The 25,689-nt window shown below is 45.7% G+C and overlaps 1 protein-coding gene across 2 annotated transcripts in view; it reads left to right on the top strand.

Annotated features, from left to right (window-relative positions):
- GPS1 (G protein pathway suppressor 1) overlaps positions 1–25,689 on the top strand; it is a 62,718-nt gene that overhangs the window by 32,535 nt on the left and 4,494 nt on the right. For both annotated transcript variants that reach the window (XM_073606714.1, XM_073606713.1), the window contains exons 7-11: positions 8,673–8,733; positions 15,041–15,126; positions 15,219–15,313; positions 19,398–19,503; positions 22,576–22,656. In XM_073606714.1, the coding sequence (XP_073462815.1) occupies positions 8,673–8,733; positions 15,041–15,126; positions 15,219–15,313; positions 19,398–19,503; positions 22,576–22,656 (429 nt within the window). The remainder of the gene's footprint in view (positions 1–8,672; positions 8,734–15,040; positions 15,127–15,218; positions 15,314–19,397; positions 19,504–22,575; positions 22,657–25,689) is intronic.

Raw genomic sequence — 25,689 nt, 5'->3', positions numbered from 1 at the left:
ATCAGCGCAGCCAAAGTACGTTCTGTCAGGATCAGAGCAGCCAACGTATTTTTCTGTGTATAAGACGCTATTTTTTCCTAAAATAATAGCCTGAAAATCGAGCGGTGACTTATACACGGTCAGTCAGCCTGGGAGACAGCCGCGCAGGTGCGTCGCTGCCCTTAGCTTGTCAAAGGGCTTCCTCCAATCACGAGCCGTATGTTACTGACGTCAGCTGGAGGTGAGGGGGAAAGTGGAGAGATGCAACAGGGACCGTAGTGTTCTGAGCCCAAGATGTTAGAAAATAATACAAAAGTAAGTGATTGTCTTACTCTGCAAAAGTCAAACCAAATGTAGCCAGCTATGCAAATGAGCATGGGAATAGAGCTGCAGATAAACAGTTTGTAGCTCCCTCCACTGAGTGTATGATCAGACAGTGGAGAAAACAGGAAGACCAACCCCTGCATAATATGCTGGTATTTAAACATTAACTGTAATGTATTCTGTTTTACCTATGTTTAAAATAATGATTCCTTAATTTTGGGTTGAAAAAGTGTTGGGCGTCTTGTACACGGAAAAATTTGGTATGTTCAGCCAGGATCAGCGCAGCCAAAGTACATTGTCAAGTACGTTCAGTCAGGATCGGCGCATCCAAAGTACGTTCAGTCAGGATCGGCGCATCCAAAGTACGTTCAGTCAGGATCGGCGCATCCAAAGTACGTTCGGTCAGGAACGGCGCATCCAAAGTACGTTCGGTCAGGATCGGCGCATCCAAAGTACGTTCAGTCAGGATCGGCGCATCCAAAGTACGTTCAGTCAGGATCGGCGCAGCCAAAGTACATTCAGTCAGGTTCACCACTGGTAATCCCTATCTGCAAATAGCCACAACCACTGAAAGCCTGCCATTGCAGTGTATGGGCTTGGGGGCAGCAGCTATTCACTCACAGCAGTCAAACACAGCAGCAGGAATCCATAGATTCTTGCCACTGGGATTCACACCATGGCTAAACACCTGTGAGAATGGAGCCCAATTTGCATTTGCATCAGCTTATAGGGATATCAGACTGAGCCTGTTGGATGGATTGTCAGCCCCCAAGGAGACTGTTGAATTATCACATTCTCTACTATGCAGTATACCAGTGATGGCGAATCTTGGCACCCCAGATATTTTGGAAATACATTTTCCATGATGCTCAACTACACTGCAGAATGCATGAGCATCATGGGAAATGTAGTTCCCAAACATCAGGGGTGCCAAGGTTCGCCATCACTGCACTATACATATCCAGGAAGGTAGTGTGGGCCAGGATAGGTAATGAGAAATATTATGTAACTATTGAAGTACAGATCTACTATGTCATCATGTGGTGGGGAAAGGGGCTCACAGGCTTTTAGCTGCCAGAATGAGGGCCTCTTATTCAAATGAACTCACAAAGCCCCGCCCTCCCAGCCCCTGTCATATCACCAGTCCTTCTCAGACTTACACTATCAACACCGGAGCATTCTTTCCTCCAAGTGACACAAGGGGGGCGCAGTTAGGCATCTTCGCCCTGGGCACCAAATGACTTTGTCCCGGCACTGGTTATACCCCTCCCTTGTGCAATGCAGAAAGCTAAAAAGTTTTGCCTTTTAGTTCTAATTGAAATTCACTGTGGTAGCTGTAGAATCCTCAGTTACATTTCTACCAGTCAACCGTGTCTGTCAATCAGTTTATTGTCTCTGAGTTTTGTGGGTCTCTTCTGAGAGATGCAGTTTCCTCCCACCGCCATAATCACTCTGGTAAGCCAATCAGCCTTGGATACAATGGCCGTGCTGTGCATGCCCTGACGATTATATTTTAAATTCTACTCGAGCAGGAATTGTAATGATCATTTCTTTATCAATACCAGTATGTCAGGATCAGCGCAGCCAAAGTACGTTCAGTCAGGATCAGCGCAGCCAAAGTACGTTCAGTCAGGATCAGTGCAGCCAAAGTACGTTCAGTCAGGATCAGCGCAGCCCAAGTACGTTCAGTCAGGATCAGCGCAGCCAAAGTATGTTTAGTCAGGATCAGCGCAGCCAAAGTATGTTCAGTCAGGATCAGCACAGCCCAAGTACGTTCAGTCAGGTTTAGCGCAGCCCAAGTACGTTCAGTCAGGATCAGCGCAGCCAAAGTACATTCAGTCAGGATCAGCGCAGCCAAAGTACATTCAGTCAAGTAGGTTCTGTCAGGATCAGCACAGCCAAAGTACGTTCTGTCAGGATCAGCACAGCCAAAGTACATTCAGTCAAGTAAGTTCTGTCAGGATCAGCGCAGCCCAAGTACGTTCAGTCAGGATCAGCGCAGTCAAAGTACATTCAGTCAGGATCCGCGCAGCCCAAGTACGTTCAGTCAGGATTAGCGCATCCAAAGTACGTTCAGTCAGGATCAGCGCAGCCATAGTACGTTCAGTCAGGATCGGCGCAGCCATAGTACGTTCAGTCAGGATCGGCGCAGCCATAGTACGTTCAGTCAGGATCAGCGCAGCCAAAGTACATTCAGTCAGGATCAGCGCAGCCAAAGTACATTCAGTCAAGTACGTTCTGTCAGGATCAGCGCAGCCCAAGTACGTTCAGTCAGGATCAGCGCACCCAAAGTACATTCAGTCAGGATCGGCGCAGCCCAAGTACGTTCAGTCAGGATCGGCGCAACCCAAGCACCTTCAGTCAGGATCAGTGCAACCCAAACACGTTCTGTCAGGATCAGCGCATCCAAAGTACATTCAGTCAGGATCAGCGCAGCCAAAGTACATTCAGTCAAGTACGTTCTGTCAGGATCAGCGCAGCCCAAGTACGTTCAGTCAGGTTTAGCGCAGCCCAAGTACGTTCAGTCAGGTTTAGCGTAGCCCAAGTACGTTCAGTCAGGATCAGCGCAGCCAAAGTACATTCAGTCAGAATCAGCGCAGCCCAAGTACATTCAGTCAGGATCGGCGCAGCCAAAGTACGTTCAGTCAGGATCAGCGCAGGCAAAGTACATTCAGTCAAGTAAGTTCTGTCAGGATCAACGCAGCCAAAGTACGTTCAGTCAGGATCAGCACAGCCCAAGTACGTTCAGTGAGGATCAGTGCAACCCAAGCACGTTCAGTCAGGATCAGCGCAGCAAAAGTACGATCAGTCAGGATTAGCGCAGCCCAAGTACGTTCAGTCAGGATCAACGCAGCCAAAGTACATTCAGTCAAGTACGTTCAGTCAGGATCAGCGCAACCCAAGCACGTTCAGTCAGGATCAGCGCATCCAAAGTACGTTCAGTCAGGATCAGCGCAGCCCAAGTACGTTCAGTCAGGATCAGCGCAGCCAAAGTACATTCAGTCATGTACGTTCAGTCAGGATCAGCGCAGCCAAAGTACATTCAGTCATGTACGTTCTGTCAGGATCAGCGCAGCCAAAGTACATTCAGTCAAGTAAGTTCTGTCAGGATCAGCGCAGCCAAAGTACATTCAGTCAGGTTTAGCGCAGCCCAAGTACGTTCAGTCAGGTTTAGCGCAGCCCAAGTACGTTCAGTCAGGTTTAGCGCAGCCCAAGTACGTTCAGTCAGGTTTAGCGCAGCCCAAGTACGTTCAGTCAGGATCAGCGCAGCCAAAGTACGTTCAGTCAAGTACGTTCTGTCAGGATCAGCACAGCCAAAGTACATTCAGTCAGGATCAGCGCAGCCAACGTACATTCAGTCAAGTAAGTTCTGTCAGGATCAGCGCAGCCCAAGTACGTTCAGTCAGGTTTAGCGCAGCCCAAGTACGTTCAGTCAGGATCAGCGCAGCCAAAGTACATTCAGTCAGGATCAGCGCAGCCAAAGTACATTCAGTCAGGATCAGCGCAGCCAAAGTACATTCAGTCAAGTAAGTTCTGTCAGGATCAGCGCAGCCAAAGTATGTTTAGTCAGGATCAGCGCAGCCAAAGTAAGTTTAGTCAGGATCAGCGCAGCCAAGGTATGTTTAGTCAGGATCAGCACAGCCAAAGTACATTCAGTCAAGTAAGTTCTGTCAGGATCAGCGCAGCCCAAGTACGTTCAGTCAGGTTTAGCGCAGCCCAAGTACGTTCAGTCAGGATCAGCGCAGCCAAAGTACATTCAGTCAGGATCAGCGCAGCCAAAGTACATTCAGTCAAGTAAGTTCTGTCAGGATCAGCGCAGCCAAAGTATGTTTAGTCAGGATCAGCGCAGCCAAAGTAAGTTTAGTCAGGATCAGCGCAGCCAAGGTATGTTTAGTCAGGATCAGCACAGCCAAAGTACATTCAGTCAAGTAAGTTCTGTCAGGATCAGCACAGCCCAAGTACGTTCAGTCAGGTTTAGCGCAGCCCAAGTACGTTCAGTCAAGATCAGCGCAGCCCAAGTACGTTCAGTCAAGATCAGCGCAGCCAAAGTACATTCAGTCAGGATCCGCGCAACCCAAGCACGTTCAGTCAGGATCGGCGCAGCCAAAGTACGTTCAGTCAGGATCGGCGCAGCCAAAGTACGTTCAGTCAGGATCGGCGCAGCCAAAGTACGTTCAGTCAGGATCGGCGCAGCCAAAGTACGTTCAGTCAGGATCGGCGCAGCCAAAGTACGTTCAGTCAGGATCGGCGCAGCCAAAGTACGTTCAGTCAGGATCGGCGCAGCCAAAGTACGTTCAGTCAGGATCGGCGCAACCCAAGCACGTTCAGTCAGGATCAGCGCATCCAAAGTACATTCAGTCAGGATCAGCGCAGCCAAAGTACATTCAGTTAAGTAAGTTCTGTCAGGATCAGCGCAGCCAAAGTATGTTTAGTCAGGATCACTGCAGCCAAAGTACGTTCAGTCAGGTTTAGCGCAGCCCAAGTACATTCAGTCAGGATCAGCGCAGCCCAAGTACGTTCAGTCAGGATCAGCGCAGCCCAAGTACGTTCAGTCAGGATCAGCGAAGCCAAAGTACATTCAGTCAGGATCAGCGCAGCCAAAGTACGTTCAGTCAGCATCAGCGCAGCCAAAGTACAGTGGGGCAAAAAAGTATTTAGTCAGCCACCAATTGTGCACGTTCTCCCACTTAAAAAGATGAGAGAGGCCTGTAATTGTCATCATAGATATACCTCAACTATAAGAGACAAAATGTGGAAACAAATCCAGACAATCACATTGTCTGATTTGGAAAGAATTTATTTGCAAATTATGGTTTAAAATAAGTATTTTGTCAATATCAAAAGTTCATCTCAATACTTTGTTATATATCCTTTGTTGGCAATGACAGAGGTCAGTCGTTTTCTGTAAGTCTTCACAAGGTTGTAACACACTGTTGCTGATATGTTGGCCCATTCCTCCATGCAGATCTCCTCTAGAGCAGTGATGTTTTGGTGCTGTCGCTGGGCAACTCAGACTTTCAACTCCCTCCAAAGGTTTTCTATGGGGGTGAGATCTGAAGACTAGCTAGCCCACTCCAGGACCTTGAAATGCTTCTTACGAAGCCACTCCTTCGTTGCCCAGGCGGTGTGTTTGGGATCATTGTCATGCTGAAAGACCCAGCCACGTTTCATCTTCAATGCCCTTGCTGATGGGAGGAGGTTTGCACTCAAAATCTCACGATACATGGCCCATTCATTCTTTCATGTACATGGATCAGTTGCCCTGTTCCCTTTGCAGAGAAACAGCCCCAAAGCATGATGTTGCCACCCCCATGCTTCACAGTAGGTATGGTGTTCTTTGGTTGCAACTCAGCATTCTCTCTCCTCCAAACATGACGAGTTGTGTTTCTACCAAACAGTTCTACTTTGGTTTCATCTGACCATATGACATTCTCCCAATCCTCTTCTGGATCATCCAAATGCTCTCTAGCAAACCTCAGACGTGTCCGGACATGTACTGGCTTAAGCAGGGGGACACCTCTGGCACTGCAGGATCTGAGTCCCTGGCGGCATAGTGTGTTACTGATGGTAGCCTTTGTTACGTTGGTCCCAGCTCTCTGCAGGTCATTCACTAGGTTCCCCCCGCATGGTTCTGGGATTTTTGCTCACAATTCTAGTGATCATTTTGACCCCGCGGGGTGAGATCTTGCGTGGAGCCCCAGATCGAGGGAGGTTATCAGTGGTCTTGTATGTCTTCCATTTTCTAATTATTGCTCCCACAGTTGATTTCTTCACACCAAGTTGCTTGTCTATTGTAGATTCAGTCTTCCCAGCCTGGTGCGGGTCTACAATTTTGTTTCTTGTGTCCTTCGACAGCTCTTTGGTTTTCACCATAGTGGAGTTTGGAGTGTGACTGTTTGAGGTTGTGGACAGGTGTCTTTTATACTGATAACAAGTTCAAACAGGTGTCAATAATACAGGTAATGAGTGGAGGACAGAGGAGCCTCTTAAAGAAGAAGATACAGGTCTTTGAGAGACAGAAATCTTGCCTGTTTGTAGGTGACCAAATACTTATTTTGCACCATAATTTGCAAATAAATTCTTTCAAAAATCAGACAATGTGATTGTCTGGATTTGTTTCCACATTTTGTCTCTCATAGTTGACGTATACCTATGATGACAATTACAGGCCTCTCTCGTCTTTTTAAGTGGGAGAACTCGAACAATTGGTGGCTGACTAAATACTTTTTTTGCCCCACTGTACATTCAGTCGGGATCAGTGCAGCCAAAGTACTTTCAGTCAGGATCAGCGTAGCCAAAGTATGTTCAGTCAGGTAATCCCTATTTCTGCAAATAGCCACAAAAATGTCAAAATGGATAAAAATGGCTGAATAGGGCTCCAGCCACAATCAGCGCAGCCAAAGTACGTTCTGTCAGGATCAGAGCAGCCAACGTATTTTTCTGTGTATAAGACGCTATTTTTTCCTAAAATAATAGCCTGAAAATTGAGCGGTGTCTTATACACGGTCAGTCAGCCTGGGAGACAGCCGCGCAGGTGCGTCGCTGCCCTTAGCTTGTCAAAGGGCTTCCTCCAATCACGAGCCGTATGTTACTGACGTCAGCTGGAGGTGAGGGGGGAAGTGGAGACATGCAACAGGGACCGTAGTGTTCTGAGCCCAAGATGTTAGAAAATAATACAAAAGTAAGTGATTGTCTTACTCTGCAAAAGTCAAACCAAATGTAGCCAGCTATGCAAAAGAGCATGGGAATAGAGCTGCAGATAAACAGTTTGTAGCTCCCTCCACTGAGTGTATAATCAGACAGTGGAGAAAACAGGAAGACCAACCCCTGCATAATATGCTGGTATTTAAACATTAACTGTAATGTATTCTGTTTTACCTATGTTTAAAATAATGATTTCTTAATTTTGGGTTGAAAAAGTGGGGGGCGTCTTGTACACGGAAAAATTCGGTATGTTCAGCCAGGATCAGCGCAGCCAAAGTACATTGTCAAGTACGTTCAGTCAGGATCGGCGCATCCAAAGTATGTTCAGTCAGGATCGGCGCATCCAAAGTACGTTCAGTCAGGATCGGCGCATCCAAAGTACGTTCAGTCAGGATCGGCGCATCCAAAGTACGTTCAGTCAGGTTCACCACTGGTAATCCCTATCTGCAAATAGCCACAACCACTGAAAGCCTGCCATTGCAGTGTATGGGCTTGGGGGCAGCAGCTATTCACTCACAGCAGTCAAACACAGCAGCAGGAATCCATAGATTCTTGCCACTGGGATTCACACCATGGCTAAACACCTGTGAGAATGGAGCCCAATTTGCATTTGCATCAGCTTATAGGGATATCAGACTGAGACTGTTGGATGGATTGTCTGCCCCCAAGGAGACTGTTGAATTATCACATTCTCTACTATGCAGTATACCAGTGATGGCGAACCTTGGCACCCCAGATATTTTGGAAATACATTTTCCATGATGCTCAACTACACTGCAAAATGCATGAGCATCATGGGAAATGTAGTTCCCAAACATCAGGGGTGCCAAGGTTCGCCATCACTGCACTATACCTATCCAGGAAGGTAGTGTGGGCCAGGATAGGTAATGAGAAATATTATATTATATTATATATTATTATATTATATTATATAATATGTAACTATTGAAGTACAGATCTACTATGTCATCATGTGGTGGGGAAAGGGGCTCACAGGCTTTTAGCTGCCGGAATGAGGGCCTCTTAGTCAAATGAACCCACAAAGCCCCACTCTCCCAGCCCCTGTTACCCTTCATATCACCAGTCCTTCTCAGACTTACACTATCAACACCGGAGCATTCTTTCCTCCGAGTGACACAAGTGCATTTGTCCTTCCAGTGACATCACTGACATTTTCTCTCTTCTTTGACACTACACTGCAGGAGTATTTTTACCTTCGTGACACCACCAGCACAGGGGGGGGGGGGGGCGCAGTTAGGCCCTGGACACCAAATGACCTTGTCCCGGCACTGGTTAGACCCCTCCCTTGTGCAATGCAAAATGCTAAAAAGTTTTGCCTTTTAGTTCTAATTGAAATTCACTGTGGTAGCTGTAGAATCCTCAGTTACATTTCCACCAGTCAACCCTGTCTGTCAGTCAGTTTATTGTCTCTGAGTTTTGTGGGTCTCTTCTGAGGGATGCAGTTTCCTCCCACCGCCATAATCACTCTGGTAAGCCAATCAGCCTTGGATACAATGGCCGTGCTGTGCATGCCCTGACGATTATATTTTAAATTCTACTCAAGCAGGAATTGTAATGATCATTTCTTTATCAATACCAGTATGTCAGCACTGTATTCATAATAAAAAATTATATAATAACACTTAAATCAATTTCTTTTTCAGCAACGGGGAGAAAGAGACAGCCAGACCCTGTCAGTGCTTACAAAGTTAAAGTGTGCTGCAGGTTAGTAGTTCCAATTTCTGCAGTGGCTGTATATTCCGGGTCTAGTGGGTTGCTCTGGGAGCTAAGTAAGCATAGTACAGAAGACCATGGATCATTTTTAGTAGTATTCTTGTCCAGATTTATTTTTTTTTACTTTTATGTGATACCAAGTTTAATGGATAAGTCCACCCCAACACTAAAATCCCTGCATCTGCAGACATCCACGATCTAAGACTAACCTATATAGCCCTGTAAAGAAGAAATCAGTATACAGTACATACCTTTTTTTTTAAGCCGATCCAGTCTGGTCTCCAGCAGCGGAAGCTCTGCAGAGGACACAGCCGACTGTCGGCCATCTCCTCTGCACCCGCCTCTACAGTGAAGCCGCCGCTGACAGCTTAGCATGGGACCGGATCAGCTTCAAAAAAGGTATATACAGTTGTGCTCATAAGTTTACATACCCCGGCAGAATTTATGATTTCTTGGCCATTTTTCAGACTATGAATGATAACACAAAAACTTTTCTTTCACTCATGGTTAGTGTTTGGCTGAAGCCATTTATTACCAATCAACGGTGTTTACTCTTTTTAAATCATAATGGCAACAGAAACTACCCGAATGATCCTGATCAAAAGTTTACATACCCTGGTGATTTTTGCCTGATAGCATGCGCATACAAGTTGGCACAAAGGGGTTTGAATGGCTATTAAAGGTAACCATCCTCACCTGTGATCTGTTTGCTTGTAATTAGTGTGTGTGTGTATAAAAGGTCAGTGCGTTTCTGGACTCCTGACAGACCCTTGCATCTTTCATCCAGTGCTGCACTGACCTTTCTGGATTCTGAGTCATGGGGAAAGCAAAAGAATTGTCAAAGGAACTGCGGGAAAGGGTAGTTGAACCGTATCAAACAGGAAAGGGATATAAAAAGATACCCAAGGAATTGAGAATGCCAATCAGCAGTGTTCTAACTCTAATCCAGAAGTGGAAAATGGTTCTGTTGAAACCAAACCACGGTCAGGTAGACCAACTAAAATTTCAGCCACAACTGTCAGGAAAATTGTTTGGGATGCAAAGAAAAACCCACAAATAACTTCAGGTGAAATACAGGACTCTCTGAAAACATGTGGTGTGGCTGTTTCAATATGCACAATAAGGAGGCACTTGAAGAAAGGTTGGCTGCATGGTCGAGTCGCCAGAAGAAAGCCATTACAATGCAAATGCCACAAAGTATCCCGCTTACAATATGCCAAACAGCACAGAGACAAGCCTCAAACCTTCTGGCACAAAGTCATTTGGAGTGATGAGACCAAAAATTAGCTTTTTAGCCACAACCATAAATGCTTTTTTTGGAAAGGTGTCAACAAGGCCTATGATGAAAGGTACGGAGGTGGATCGCTGATGTTTTAGCGATGTGTGAGCTACAAAGGCGCAGGAAATTTGGTCAAAATTGTTGGCAAGATGAATGTAGTATGTTATCAAAAAATACTGGAGGAACATTTGCATTCAGTAGCCAGGAAGCTGCGCATGGGACGTTCTTGGACATTCCAACATGACAATGATCCAAAACGCAAGGGCAAGTCGAGCTGTCATTGGCTACAGCAGAATAAAGTGAAGGTTCTGGAGTGGTCATCTCAGTCTCCTGACCTCAATATCATTGAGCCACTCTGGGGAAATCTCAAACGTTGCAGTTCATGCAAGACAACCCAAGAATTTACAGGAACTGGAGGCTTTTTGCCAAGAGGAATGGGCAGCTTTACCATCTGAGAAGATAAAAAGCCTCATCCACAAATACCACAAAAGACTTCAAGCTGTCATTGGTTTTAAAGGGGGCAATACATGGTATTAAGAACTGGGATATGTAAACTTTTGATCAGGGTAATTTGGGTAGTTTCTGTTGCCATTATGATTTAAAGCAGGAGTCTCAAACTGGCGGCCCTCCAGCTGTTGAGAAACTACAAGTCCCATAAGGCCTTGCAAGGCTGAAAGTTACAAGCATGACTCCTTCAGGCAAAGGCATGATGGGACTTGTAGTTCCGCAGCAGCTGGAGGGCCACCAGTGTGAGACCCCTGATTTAAAGAGTAAACACAGTTGATTGATAATAAATGACTTCAGCCAAACACTAACCATGAGTGAAGGAAAAGTTTTTGTGTTTATCATATGGCCAAGAAATCATAAATTCTGCCAGGGTATCTAAACTTATGAGCACAACTGTAAAGCGGTTTCTTCTTTACAGGCTTAGATAGGTTAGTGTTAGATTGCGGATGTCTATAGATGTAGCGATTTTAGTGTTTAGGTGGACTTATCCTTTAATGTTAGTAATGATGATATGCAACTGAATCTTTTACATAATTATGTACAATTTCTTTTTTATACATTTGAAGAATTCTTATTTTATGTTGGCATATTTTATCCAGTACCTGTCTATGAAGATTGTAAATCTGCAATTGTTTAAACTGTCATTAGCACATTCAGCCAGTGGATGGCTCTTCAGCACCACCACATTCGTTTACCTAAATGTAGTGGAGTGGTGGGTTGGGTTCATAAAGAACACTTCTAGAGAAAGCAAATTAAGATGAAAAGTAAACGTTTTCAGTGAACACATATTTTGGGCTTAGTTCCACTGGGGATGATTTGCTAAGGCTCCGTTCACATCTAGGCATTTTTGGGCGATTTTCTGCTTTAAGCCTCAGCTCTAAAAATGCCCAGGACAAATCCCATTCATTTTATAATGGCCCTTGTTCACATCTGGGCATTCTGTCGCCTTAAGCAAAACGCCCGTCGCTCAAAAAAAGTACATAAGCTTCTTTTTTGGCAGATTACAGGCATTTTACTGCTTTTCATTGGTGACTTGTCAACTTCAAAACGCTCAAAAAAATGCCTGTAAGATAGCAACGCCTAGATGTTGTTGGAGCCTAAAAGTGGAGCACGCAAAATCTGGTGCAACTCTGCAGAGAAAAAGAATGGGGGATACTACATGTGTCTAGTGCGGGACTTTACATATGCCTTAAACAACATATAATGCAAGAAATATAGTACAAAATATATTTTATATAATACAAAAAATATGTAAATAGATCAGGTAAAACAAACACACACACACACACACACACTTACACACACTTACACACACTTACACACACTTACACACACACACACACACACACACTTACACACACTTACACACACTTACACACTCTTACACACTCTTACACACACACACACACTTACACACACTTACACACACTTACACACACTTACACACACTTGGATGTATCTTAACATACAAACTTAGTCACATATTCGTGTATATTTCCTGAACATGCTTGATCTGGTGACACGTTTTGCAAACTTTCGCTTTTTCAAAACCATGCAAGCAAATCAATGTTATATGTGACTCCAATAAATGTGTGTACCTCACACTTACATATTGTAATAAAAACATGAAATTATGTAGATAGTATATACTTGTGCATATATGCTGTCGAGTTCCAGATAAAGATATGCGCCTACTGGCCAATGGGTAACAACAACAAGGAAGTATAGAGATCGAATATATGTATATCCAAATAGTCCTATTGTGTCTGAAAAAGTGGATATTCCTCAGGGGTGTAATCCAAAGGTTGTACTACCATGTCATTTACTCATTGTTCCTCACGACCACTGTCTACATCCTCTGGGAGAACTATTTAGTCTGAAAGAAAGCTATAAAAAGTCCAGTTTGCCGTTTGCGAGAAGCCACGTGGGGGACACAGCAAACATGTGGAAGAAGGTGCTCTGGTCAGATAAGACCAAAATTGAACTTTTCTGGCCTAAAGGCAAAACGCTATGTGTCTGAAAACTAACCCTGCTCATCACACTGAACACACCATCCCCACCGTGAAACATGGTGGTGGCAGCATCATGTTGTGGGGATGATTTTCTTCAACAGGGACAGGGAAGCTGGTCAGAGTTGATGGGAAGATGTATGGAGCCAAATACAGGGCTATCTTAGAAGAAAACCTGTTAGAGTTTGCAGAAGACTTGAGATTGGGGTGGAGGTTCACCTTCTAGCAGGACAACAACTCTAAACATACAGCCACAGCTACAATGGAATGGTTTAGATCAAAGTCATGTGTTAGAATGGCCCAGTCACAGTCCAGACCTAAATCCAAATGAGAATCTGTGGGAAGACTTTTGCTATTTAGACGCTCTCCATTCAATCTGACAGAGCTTGAGCTATTTTGCAAAGAAGAATGGGCAAAAATGTCCCTCTCTAGATGTGCAAAGCTGGTAGAGACATCCCCAAAAAGACTTGCAGCTGTAATTGCAGCGAAAGGTGGTTCTACAAAGTATTGACTCCGGGGGGCGCCATACAAATGTACACCACACTTTTCACATATTTGTAAAAAATGTTGAAAACTATTTATCGTTTTCCTCCCACTTCACAATTATGTGCCACTTTGTGTTGGTCTATCACATAAAATGCCAATAAAATACATTTACATTTTTGGTTGTAACATGACAAAATGTGTAAATTACAAGGGGTATGAATACTTTTTCAAGGCACTGTATGTAGATTCTCCTCTGGAGGGAGCTCAATATTTCCCTGTAGTCACTCAGCCTCTGTACTTTAAAGAGGCAAAGGGGTTGATTTACTAAAACTGGGAGTGCAAAATCTGGTGCAGCTCTGCATAGAAACCAATCAGCTTCCATGTTTTTTGTTTGTTTTTTCTTAAAGTGGTTGAAAACCCAGATGGGGGGGGGGGGGACCTGCAATACAAAGGCATAATGAGCTAGTATGCATCGCACACTAGCTCATTATGAAATACTTTAGAACGTTGCAGTGGTCCCGACACACCGCTATGACCGGCGACATGTCGTCCCGGAGTTATTTCCGTGTTCACGGGCTCCGGCGCATGTGTGCGAGAGCTGCCGGTAACGGCACAGCAGCTGGAGAAACGGCACGAGCGGGCCGTTTCTTCATTGCGTATGTGCCGATGATGTCGGCACATGCAGATACAGTGAATATCTCCTAAACTGTGCAAGTTTAGGAGAAATTTCCATTTACCCACGGGTAAGCCTTATTTTATTATAGGTTTACCTGTAGGTAAGAATGGTTATACAGGGTTTACAACTAACTGAACAAGCTGAAGTGAGAAGCTGATTGGCTACCATTGTCCAGCCGCACAAGATTTTGCGCACTCAGGTTTTAGTAAGGCTCCATTCACACTTGTAGGACTTAAGTCATGCAACTTTGGAGTGCAACTTGAATGTGACTTGTTGTCCCTCTGCAAAGTCGGACCCATTGTTGCATGTAAAACATTCAGGTATGACTTTCATGCAACTTTTGAGGGTTAACATTGAAATCTGTGGCCCTCAAGTTGTATAAAAGTCGGCCCAATGTAGTGCATGAACTAATTTAAAGTCGCTGTGACATATATGAATGGGTATCATTGGACAACATTGGGTACGACTTGTCATGTGACAAGTCGCACACATGTGAATGGGATGTAAAGCAACCCCAAAGTTTCAGTGCAAAGTCACAATGTAAGCTGATAACCCCCCCCAACCCCCCCCCCCGCAAGATGCCCATTTATGCCCCCATGCGTCCTATATTTTAACCCTTGCTCAATTTGTAGAGTCGCTTCTGGGTATGACAGAGCATGTGTTTGCCCCCATGTGCCGATGCACCAGTCTTCAGTCCTGAACACTGTTATGTATATGGTGGGCCGTGACCTCACAGTCTGGTTAAGATCTGGCACCATCCGATGCTAGGGCTTACCCAGGGTGCACTACTGCAGCAGTGAGGTGACAAGGGAGCCTGGCACAGTGAGCTGGGGAGGGGTGGGCTATCAGGAGACACTGTCACTTTGCCTTGAATTACCAGGTGACAGTGCCTTTGAGATATAGTATCCCCTCAGGGAGTGCATTGTTTCCAATGAGAGAGCTGCCTCATAAACTTGCATTGTTAGAATGAGCAGTAAAGCAAAAGCATGCTGTAAAGTATAATGATATACATGACTGCGCTCATGGGCGTATGTACCTGAAAGCTATAGATAATTATTTTTTAACAAGAAAATACACTGATATCATTGTGTATTCCAAGGTGATTTATTTTATTAAGGTCTAAAGTGGGAATATGCAATTAGCGGACCTCCAGCTGTTGCAGAACTACAAGTCCCATGAGGCATAGCAAGACTCTGACAGCCACAAGCATGACACCCAGAGGCAGAGGCATGATGGGACTTGTAGTTTTGCAGCAGCTGGAGGTCCACTAATTGCATATCCCTGGTCTAAAGAAATGTTTAAAGACCCTACATCCCCTCTAATGCTGTTTTCTGGTTTCAGGCCTGGCAGAATTAGCTGCGCGTAAATACAAACAGGCAGCGAAATGCTTCTTGCTGGCATCGTTTGACCACTGTGACTTTCCAGAGGTAAGTTTCTATCCTAATCAGTCTGACTAATGTACTCAAAGACAAGCGGAATCTCCCTTGTAGTGATCACACTTTCTTCTGCCTCTCCACAGCTGCTTTCCTGCAATAACGTCGCTGTATACGGAGGACTTTGTGCACTGGCCACTTTTGATCGCCAAGAACTTCAGAAAAATGTAATCTCTAGCAGGTTAGTTGTTATGGCACTTCTCAGTCGCTGGTTTTGGAATGGCTTGGTGGTATCTTCAGTCAGCTACTAAAAACAGGGGTCTGTCAGTTACGGCCCAACCCAACAGCTCAGCCCTCCAGCATTTCACCAAGGCATTGCCTTTGTGCGGGGGGGGGGGGGGGGGGTCGGCAAGCCATCGTCGTCTGTGGGGAGCTGACAGGTGGATCGTGACCACAGCTCTGCCTTCCCCCAAGCCTCCTCCGCTCCCGTTCACTGCTGAGCGAAGAGCGGGAGGCCGCATAGTGCTGGATGGAGGGCAGGAGCTGCCTCCAGTGATTGGTTGCTGGGCAGTCGTAGCAACCAATCCCCAGCTTGTTATGAATGTTAACTTCGGCTGCTCCTGCTCACACCTTCCACCCTGCACTATGCCGTCTCCTGATCTATGCTCTGCTGTACACACGCGGCAGGTAGGAAGTGCTACTCATGCAGCGCTGTGTATGTGTGTGGGGGGGGGGGGGGGGTAGAGGACACTTCAGTGTGGGGGGGGTTGTGAAGGGGGCATAGAACACTATTTTGCAGGGGCAGGGGCAGAGAATACTGCTATGGGAGGCAAAGAACACTACAGTGGGGGGGGGGGGGGGGGGGTGATGTAAAGGGGGCAGGGGATACTGCGTTGGGTACAGAACAATAAGTCTATGTCTTTTTATTGGGAGCTTGATTGTTTTGTTTTTTTTTCTTTTAAGGGTGCTGCCTAGTAGTCCCCCCAGAAGTCCAGATTTGCAATACATTGTATTTACAACCATATTTTTATTTTTTTTGGTCTCGGTACAACAGCAGAATCTGGCAGCTGAAGTTCTAAAGCAAATAAACAAGATGCTCAAAGCGGTATTAAACCTGAAACCCAAAGATTTAATAAATTGCATCTTGACAATCAGATGTGGTGGCTGCATTCGTTTTTCTTTTTTAGGCTTTTTTCCTCTCTATTTTCACCTGATGATCTGGCCAGTAGCACACTTCCTGTATTGGAGCACCCCCCACTCTGGATGAAGGAGCACAGGGGGCACCTTTTGGATAACAGCATTGTTAGTCTAGGCACTGGACCAGGCATCACTAAATGGCGGTCCGGCCCCAATCACTCTCTCACCCGGACGGCAGTGGTCGTGCCATTTAGGAGCCTATTTTTCTCTCAGCTGTCACACTTTCATCTTCGCAGAGCTGACAGCATGAGGCAGGACAGTTCTGGAGGGAGGGTGAGAGCTGCCCGAGGTAAACAAGCCATTGATTGTTTGCAAAGATGATGGACGGTCCAAGCAACCAATCGCCAGCTTGCAGCTTCCATCCTCCATTCAGATCTGCTGTGCCTCCCCTCTGTGTAAGGTAGGGGAGATGTAATGTGGGAAGGGGGAGAGGCGCTGAGTACTCTAGTGTGTGTGTGTGTGTGTGTGTGTGTGTGTGTGTGTGGGGGGGGGGGGGGGGGTGCTGAGTACTGTAATGTTGGGAGGGGCTGAGAGTAATGGGTGGGGTGAGGACTGTAACGGGGGGGGTGAGGACTGTAACGGGGGGGGGGGGTGAGGACTGTAACGGGGGGGGTGAGGACTGTAACGGGGGGGGGGGGTGAGGACTGTAACGGGGGGGGGGGGGTGAGGACTGTAACGGGGGGGGGGGGTGAGGACTGTAACGGGGGGGGGGTGAGGACTGTAACGGGGGGGGGTGAGGACTGTAACGGGGGGGGGGGGTGAGGACTGTAACGGGGGGGGGTGAGGACTGTAACGGGGGGGGGTGAGGACTGTAACGGGGTGGGTGAGGACTGTAACGGGGGGCTTGAGGACTGTAATGTGGGGGAGCTGAGTACTGTTAATGGGGGGGTTGAGGTCAGTAATAGGGAGGCTAAGGATAGTAATGTAGGGAAGCTGAGTACTGTAATGGGGGGGTCAAGGACAGTAATGGGGGCTAAGTACTGTAATGGAGGGGAAGAGGACAATAATGTGGGGCAGCTGAGGACAGTAGTGGGGTGGACTGAGGACTGTAATGTGGGGTAGCTGAATACTGTATTGGGGGGGATAAGGACAATGTGGGGGAGCTGAGGACTGTAATGGGGGGCTAAGGACTGTAATGGGGGGCTGAGGACAATGTGGGGGATATGAGTACTGTAATGGGGGGGGCTGAGGATAGTAATGTAGGGGAGCTGAGTACTACAATGGGGGGGGGGGGGGGGGGATCAAGGACAGTAATAGGGCGGCTAAGGACAGTAATGTGGGGCGGCTGAGGAAAGTAATGTGGGGCGGCTGAGGAAAGTAATGTGGGGCGGCTGAGGAAAGTAATGTGGGGCGGCTGAGGAAAGTAATGTGGGGCGGCTGAGGACAGTAGTAGGGGGCGGCTGAGGACAGTAGTGGGGGGCTGAAGACAACAATGTAGGGGGCTGAGGACAGTAGTGGGGGGGGGGGGGGGGGGGCTGAAGACAATAATGTGGGGGAGCTGGGGACTGTAATGGGGGCTGAGTCCTCTAATGGGGAGGCTGAGGACAGTAATGTGGGGGGGGGAGCTGAAGACAATAATGTGGGGGAGCTAAGGACAGTAATGTGGGACGGCTGAGGACAGTAAAGTGGGGTGGGGGGCTGAGTACTGTAATGGGGCGGCTGAGGACAGTAATGCATGACGGCTGGGGACAGTAGTGTGGGGGGGGGGCTGAGTACTCTAATGGGGAGGCTGAGGCCAGTAATGTGGGGCAGCTGAGGACAGTAATGTGGGGCGGGCGGCTGAGGACAGTAGTGGGCGGCTGAGGACAGTAATGTGGGGCGGGCGGCTGAGGACAGTAGTGGGCGGCTGAGGACAGTAATGTGGGGCGGCTGAGGACAGTAATGGTGGGGGCGCTGAAGACAATAATGTGGGGGAGCTGAGGACTGTAATGGGGGGCTGCAGACAGTACTGTTGGAGGGTGTTAATGTCAAGGGGGTATGAGAACACTACTGTGAAGGGGGTGATCCTGATGTGAAGGGAAGGGAACTGTGATGTGCAGTGGACACTGTGAAACTGATGTAAGGATGGGATTGTGATATGGGGCTCAGTTCAGATCTGTGCATTTGCTTTCGCATGTCACAGGTAGGTCAGCCCATTCATTTTAATGGGCTGAACTGCCGATGAGAAATGCGGGAAAACAAGTCCCTGCCCCCCTTTTTTTTTTAAATTGCGCAGCACCAAGCTGCATGGTGCTGCAAGACCATTCGGTTTGGCGCACGCGTGTGCTAAAGTGTGTCGTGTTTCTCTGCCAGTCGTGAACATGTGCAATTTGGCCTGCATTCCCCAGCTGCAGAGATGGGAACACCTAGCAGGAGAGGGTGCTGTGATGTAAAGGATCTGAGTCCTATCACAAACACGTGATTCGGACCTCTGCTGAAAGAAGATTTTATTAAGCGGACCTCTGTGAATTTTAATTTAGTACCGCTGCCCTAGATTAACAATGCTGTTGTCCAAAGGTGCCCCCTGTGCTCCTTCTAATACGTGACGTGTGTTTATAGGGGAAGAGGAGTCTTAGATGCTCTAGCAGATTTCAATACACTAACAAACCAAAGCCAAACTCCAGCTAACTCTTTGTAATAAGTTACAGCAACAGCAGTTTTTCTTTGGGGATAAAGGTTTCATATAAATAAAAGCTGATCATTGTAAGCACCCCTGTCGCTGGTAAATAGTTTGCCTCATCCATCTAACTGCTACATCTGCAGAAGAGCTTGTTCTTTTAAAAACAACAGACTTTCTGGCCAGATCACCAGGTGAAAATAAGGGAAAGAAAACCTAAAAATGAAACTAGTGCAGCCATCAAATCTAAGAATTGAGTGCCATACCCTAAAGGTGATGGCACTATCCATAATGTCGAGCAGTACCGCCTCAGAGTAGTGTCTCCAATGTATGTTTTACTTCGGAGTGCTATTATTTTGTAGGTAATTGTGTTCCAGCTGAAAAAGGTCTGATAAGAACTCTTCACCGTTATTTTAGAGTCTGATAGAGTTTTGGTTGTTCACAGTGCATGCGCATGCGTTGGCTGAATGTGGGCGGACATTCTATTGTATGGGTATAAAACTCTTCTTTTTTTTTTTTTTATCTCCTTCAGTTCTTTCAAGCTGTTTCTGGAGTTGGAGCCTCAAGTCCGTGATATCATCTTTAAATTCTATGAATCCAAGTACGCCTCCTGCCTAAAGATGTTGGATGAGATGAAGGTAATTTGTGTAGGTTCCAGCTCACGGAGACATGACTTGTGTCTGCTGATGGTCATCCCCAGTTTTGCCTTGTCTGCAGTTCTGCTGATGTCGTTCGTTTTATGTGGCATAACATGACTTTGTGGAGTCACTCGTTATGCACGACAGGATATTTATAAAAACTGTAAGATGATTAGACCTATTAGACTTGATTTGCTAGTTTCAAACGGGTTTTTCATTCCTGTTCAAGTCTATAGAGATGCACAACCCTCCAAAAGCAGGTGAAATGCAGGACCAGAGGAGGTCAGCTGCACCTGTCAATTCTGAATGATCTCAGAAGAATCTCAAACCGATGCCATTGACACAAGCCCACTGCTGTAGAACCTTATACTTAGTATATAGTAGAACTGCACGATTCTGGCCAAAGTGAGATCCCTATTTTTTTGCTTAGAATAAAGATCATGATTCTCACCGCGTAACATCATCTTTCACATTATACAAAAAAATTGGGCCAACTTTACGTTTTCTTGTTTTTTTTTTTTAATTCATTAAAGTGTATTTCTTTTCCAAAAAAAATTGCATTTGAAAGACCGCTGCGCAAATACGGTGTGACATAAAATATTGCAACAACCGCCATTTTATTTTCTAGGGACTCTGCTAAAAAAATATATATAATGTTTGGGGGTTCTAAGTTCTTTCCTAGCAAAAAATACTGATTTTAACTTGAAACCCACACGTGTCAGAAAAGGGTTTAGTCTTTAAGTGGTTAAACTTCCCTCCTTTACAGGCGGAAGTTCATTCCTTTGATCTAAAGCAGGGGTCTCCAAACAACGGCCCTCAAGTTGTTCAGAACTAAAATTCCCGTCATGCCTAGTCATGTCTGTGAATGTCAGAGTTTTACAATTCCTCATGGGACGTGTAGTTCTGAAACAGCTGGAGGGCCGTAGTTTGGAGATCCCTGAGCTAAAGAACAAAACATTACAATGTTTATAATTCGCTCAGAGGCTGAGGAATGTTGTGATACTTGGCAGACTGCCTGTTTTTTTTGACAGCTGTTGGCTTCAGCAGAGAATTCTCTGTCTAGAAAGAATCAGGCAAATGCTTTGTGAAGATCGCGAAGGGGAAAAATTGCGATAACGATTAATCATGCAGCTCTAGCATATAGGATAGATGCTAAAGGTTGAAGGATCTGCCAGCTTCTTATATCCAACTGGGACTTTGGTTGTAAAATCAACCCCCCCCCCCACCTCCCTGTTGTGGCTATTATGAGGCGCGTCTCACTCTTCCTGTTAGGGTTTTTATGAATTTAACATTTATTGAGAATTTTTTTTTTAGCTTTTCCACCTTAACCACTTCAGATTTATCCCCCTGCATGACCAGGCCATTTTTTTCGATACGACATTGCGTTACTTTAACTGACAATTGCGTTAAATTGGTCTGCATGGCTGTCATCCCAGAAGGAAGCTTCTTCTAAAGATGATGGAACCATGTCCTGTGGTCTGATGAGACCAAGATAAACTTATTTGGTTCAGATGGTGTCAAGCGTGTGTGGTGGCAACCAGGTGAGGAGTACAAAGACAAGTGTGTCTTGCCTACAGTCAAGCATGGTGGTGGGAGTGTCATGGTCTGGAGCTGCATGAGTGCTGCTGGCACTGGGGAGCTACAGTTCATTGAGGGAACCATGAATGCCAACATGTACTGTATTCCAACATAACGACCCCAAACACACCTTCAAGACGACCACTGCCTTGCTAAAGAAGCTGAGGGCAAAGGTGATGCACTGGCCAAGCATGTCTCCAGACCCAAACCCAATTGAGCATCTGTGGGGCATCCTCAAACGGAAGGTGGAGGAACGCAAGGTCTCTAACATCCACCAGCTCCGTGATGTCGTCATGGAGGGGTGGAAGAGGACTCCAGTGGCAATCTGTGAAGCTCTGGCGAACTCCATGCCCAGGAGGGTTAAGGCCGTGCTGGAAAATAATGGTGGCCACACAAAATATTGACACTTTGGGCCTAATTTGGACATTTTCACTTAGGGGTGTACTGACTTTTGTTTAGACATTAATGGCTGTGCGTTGAGTTATTTTGAGGGGACAGCAAATTTACACGGTTATACAAGCTGTACACTCACTACTTTACATTGTAGCAAAGTGTTATTTCTACAGTGTTGTCACATGAAAAGATAGAAGAAAATATTTACAATGTGAGGGGTGTACTCACTTTTGTGAGATACTATATATATATATATATATATATATATATATATATATATATATATATATATATATATATGTGATCCTGTGCAGCACGGCCGCCCTGTAGCAGTAAAACTGCTATAGGGCGGTCGGCAAGTGGTTAATTGAACTTTGCTTTTTTTTTTTTTTTTTTTTTTTTTTTTTTTTTTGGGAGGGGGGGTGGCAGGGGTTTATATAAGTGTTTATAATTGTGTTTTGTGCTGTTGTAAATGCATGTGAAAAAATTGTAATTAAAGCGGAGTTCCACACAAAAATGGAACTTCCGCTTTTCCGGTTCCTCCTCCCCTCCGGTGTCACATTTGGCACCTTTTCAGGGGGGGAGCAGATACCTGTCTAATACAGGTATTTTGCTCCCACTTCCGGGCATAGATACCCAAGCCACCCACGGGTATCTACGCCACTTCCCGTCACCCGCTGTATTCTGGGAGACACACGGGTCCCAGAAAACAGCAGGGACCAGTGAGGGAACCAGGAGGTGAAGCCGCATGATGGCGGCGGCAGCACCTGACAGCCGAGGGATAGATCGGCTTCGGGTGCCGACACCGCGGGCGCCCTGGACAGGTAAGTGTCTATATTTCAAAAGTCAGCAGCTGCAGTATTTGTAGCTGCTGACTTTAAAAAAAATAATAAAACAGGGTCACTTTAAGCTGAAATAATAAAACAATTGGATTGACACACAGCAGCGATAACTAGCTACTAGCCTATCTAAAATTATTAAAATGATGGTGCACAGAGTTTGGCTTTGATGTAAATAATTTTAGCAAATCCTTTTGTGTTTGTACCTGAGAAACCTTCCTTTCTTGTATAGTTTTATAATTTATGTTTTCTAACCCTGCAGGATAATCTTCTTCTGGACATGTACTTGGCTCCTCACGTCCGAACGCTTTATACTCAAATCCGAAACCGAGCTCTTATACAGGTATCCCTCCCTGCACTGTGGTTTAGTCATTTTGCTCTTGTGATGCTAACCGCGGGCTCTGCTCTTCCCGCTGCTGTTTCCGCTGTGTCTGTTGCACCATGTTGTGTTTTCATTCTCGCCTCCCGCTGTGACTAAGCCTTTTACTTCCTGGCCTGTGCCTTTGTGTCGTCTTTTTATTTGTTATTTACTTACGTGCTCCACTGTGCATGTATTACTCTTGGCAGCTTTTTAGATCTGCCTTGAAACTGTCTCTGGCTAGCAACACTCCTCTGTTTAGATTGCCTATCCTATTATTATTGGATGATAATTTTTTGCCATTTACAGCTGATACAGTGTCATTTTCTCTTCATTGAAGGACACAACCAGATCTTCATGACGGATAGGCACTTCTGTGGATGAGATCATTAAAGTTTTGTAAAGGGTAATTTTTGTTTTTTCTAAATAATAAGCATGTTATACTTGCCTGCTTTGTGCAATGATTTTGCAGAGAGCAGCTCCGATCCTCCTCTTCTAGGCTCCTCCAACTGGCGCTCCTGGCTCCTCCTCGGTGTGCCACCATAGGAAGCCGCTTCCTATTGTGGCATACCTGCGGGCTCAATCCTGAGCCACGCAGCCTGTATCCATAGATGGAGACCGTGCAGTTCTGCCCCCTGCTCCCTCATCACAGTATTTGATTGACAGCAGCAGAGGCCAATGACTTCCGTTGCTGTCAGTCTGCCCTTTGAGGAGGAAGAGAGCCTCCGTTCTCGGGCGCAGCACTGGATTAAGATCAGGTTAAAGTAAACATAAGGAGGGGCTGCACACAGAAGGTTGCAGAGAATGCATTTAAGGGATTTTAAAGGCAGAAGTTTTTTTTTATCCTAATGCATTTTATGCATTAGGATAAAAAAAACACCTGTGTGCAGCAGCCCCCCCTAATACTTACCTGATCCCCATCTCGGTCTAGCAATGTTCACGCGTGCCTTGGCCGTCTGTGACTCTCCCTCCTGATTGGCTGAGACATAGCAGCGGCACCATTGGCTCCCGCTGCTGTCAATCAAAGTCAGTTAGCCAATCATGAGAGGGGCGGGGCCGAACCCCAGCTCCATGTCTGAATGGACACACAGAGCTGCGGCTCAGCTCGGGTGCCCCCATAGCAAGCTGTGGGGGCACTCGACAGGAGGAAGGGGCCCGAGAAGAGGATCTGGGCTGCTTTGTGCGAAACAAACTGCACAGAGCAGGTAAGTATAACATATTTGTTATTTTTAAAGAAAAAAATTGAGCCTTTACAATCACTTTAAGGTAAAAATCCTTCTGCCTTTAGAACTACTTTAAGAACAGTGCTGGTGGTAGGAGAACTTTTCTGTCTCAGGCTTGGAAGGGTAAGAAGATGCAGCGTAAACTTGGCTTCCCCTTCTTCACACACAAATGGGTTTTGCAGCCAAGGTTCCTCCATCAAAGACAAGTCCGCTGTTTCTTCTGGAGCCAAATGTACCTGGCAGCCCAAGGCCTCGAAGTCTGCTGAAAAGCCCACCTACACATGAAGGATGCCCCCCACTCGACTCCGGGGTTGGGGGGGGGGGGTGTCTTCTGTTCTTTGCAGATTGCTGGTTGTCTCTCATCTCAGACGAATAGGTTCTGGAGGTGGTCTCCAGCTGCAAAACTACAGTTCCTGTTTTTCCCTCCAGATCGTTTCTCTTCCTACAACTTGCATCTCTCCCCTCAGTATCTGGCCAACTTGCATTTGGGGGTTCAAGAGCTCCTGGATCACCAGTGATGTTTTTAATGATCTCATCCAGAGAAGTGCCTATCCGTCATGAAGATCTGGCTGTGTCCTTCAATGAACTCAGAGAAAATAATTTTATGGCGAGTACATTACAATTATTTCTGCAGCCACAATTAGGTATAGTGCCTGTGTTTCATATTCTGCTGCAAGCATGAACAGTAAGAAATTGATAGCTTATGTCAGCGGGGTCAATTTGAAGCTACCGAGAAGAGTATTGCCCCCCTGGTTACTTTCCATCTGCAGCAGCACATTGATATTAGCGGATTAGAACTGGAACCGTGCAAATCAGGTTCGAGCTGCTTGGTATCTAAGCAATTTGTTGCTTCCAGATCATCATATAATCACCAGTTTTTTTTCTTCCTTCTGTAGAGAGAGCTGATGGGCCTTCTGGAGCATTTTGGATAAATATAAACCTGTTTAGGGTTGCTAGATAAAACTATCCATTCACCATGACGTGGAAGAAACGTAAATACGTTTAAAAAAACTGAATCCTGTTCATACATGAATTCTTGTTCTAAATCTTTTGAACAATGCATCCTCCACTATCGTATTGTTGATTATTCTATCTCAAGCTTACGCACTTAAAGGGTTCGTTTGCCTTTTCAGAAAAAATGAAAAGGCGAACGAACTCCCTACACCCTGCCCACCTCCCTGGTCCCCCCCTGTACTTGCATCTATGGGTGATAAGCCACGCAATCGGTGTATCGGTCCAGGGATTTGAAATCCCCATTCTTGTTCTCTTTTCTGTAGGGCTTCCAGGAAGGATCAGAGAGATTCTGATTGGTCAGTGCTGGCACATAACCTCTTTGACCAATTGGAATTGCTCTGAACCATCCTGGAAGCCCTACAGAAAGGAGAACAGAAATGGGGATTTCGAATCCTCGCACTGCTATATAGGCTGCATGGGTAGTGACAGCTTATCACCCGTGGAGGTAAGTACAGTGAGGGAGAGTGTAAGATGTCCACCTTTTTTTTTTTTTTTTTTTAAATTTTTTCTTGTGAAAAGGTGAACTTGCATTTTTAAAGTGAATCCAAACCCCCCCCAAAAAAATATAGATTTTATATATATATATATCTATATCTCTATAGATATAGATATATAGATAGATATATAGATATATATATATATATATATCTATAGAGATATAGATATATATATATATATCTATATCTCTATAGATATATATATATATAGATGTTTGCTGGAAAGGTGCCTTGTTCCTTCTGTGCTCATCACTCCTCTGACTAGGTGATAACCTTTGACAGCT

The sequence above is a fragment of the Aquarana catesbeiana genome, linkage group LG12 (assembly GCF_042186555.1).
Source record: "Aquarana catesbeiana isolate 2022-GZ linkage group LG12, ASM4218655v1, whole genome shotgun sequence".
Lineage (NCBI taxonomy): Eukaryota > Metazoa > Chordata > Amphibia > Anura > Ranidae > Aquarana > Aquarana catesbeiana.
Note: the sequence above shows the minus strand (reverse complement) of the source record. Positions and strands in the feature narration are given on the sequence as shown.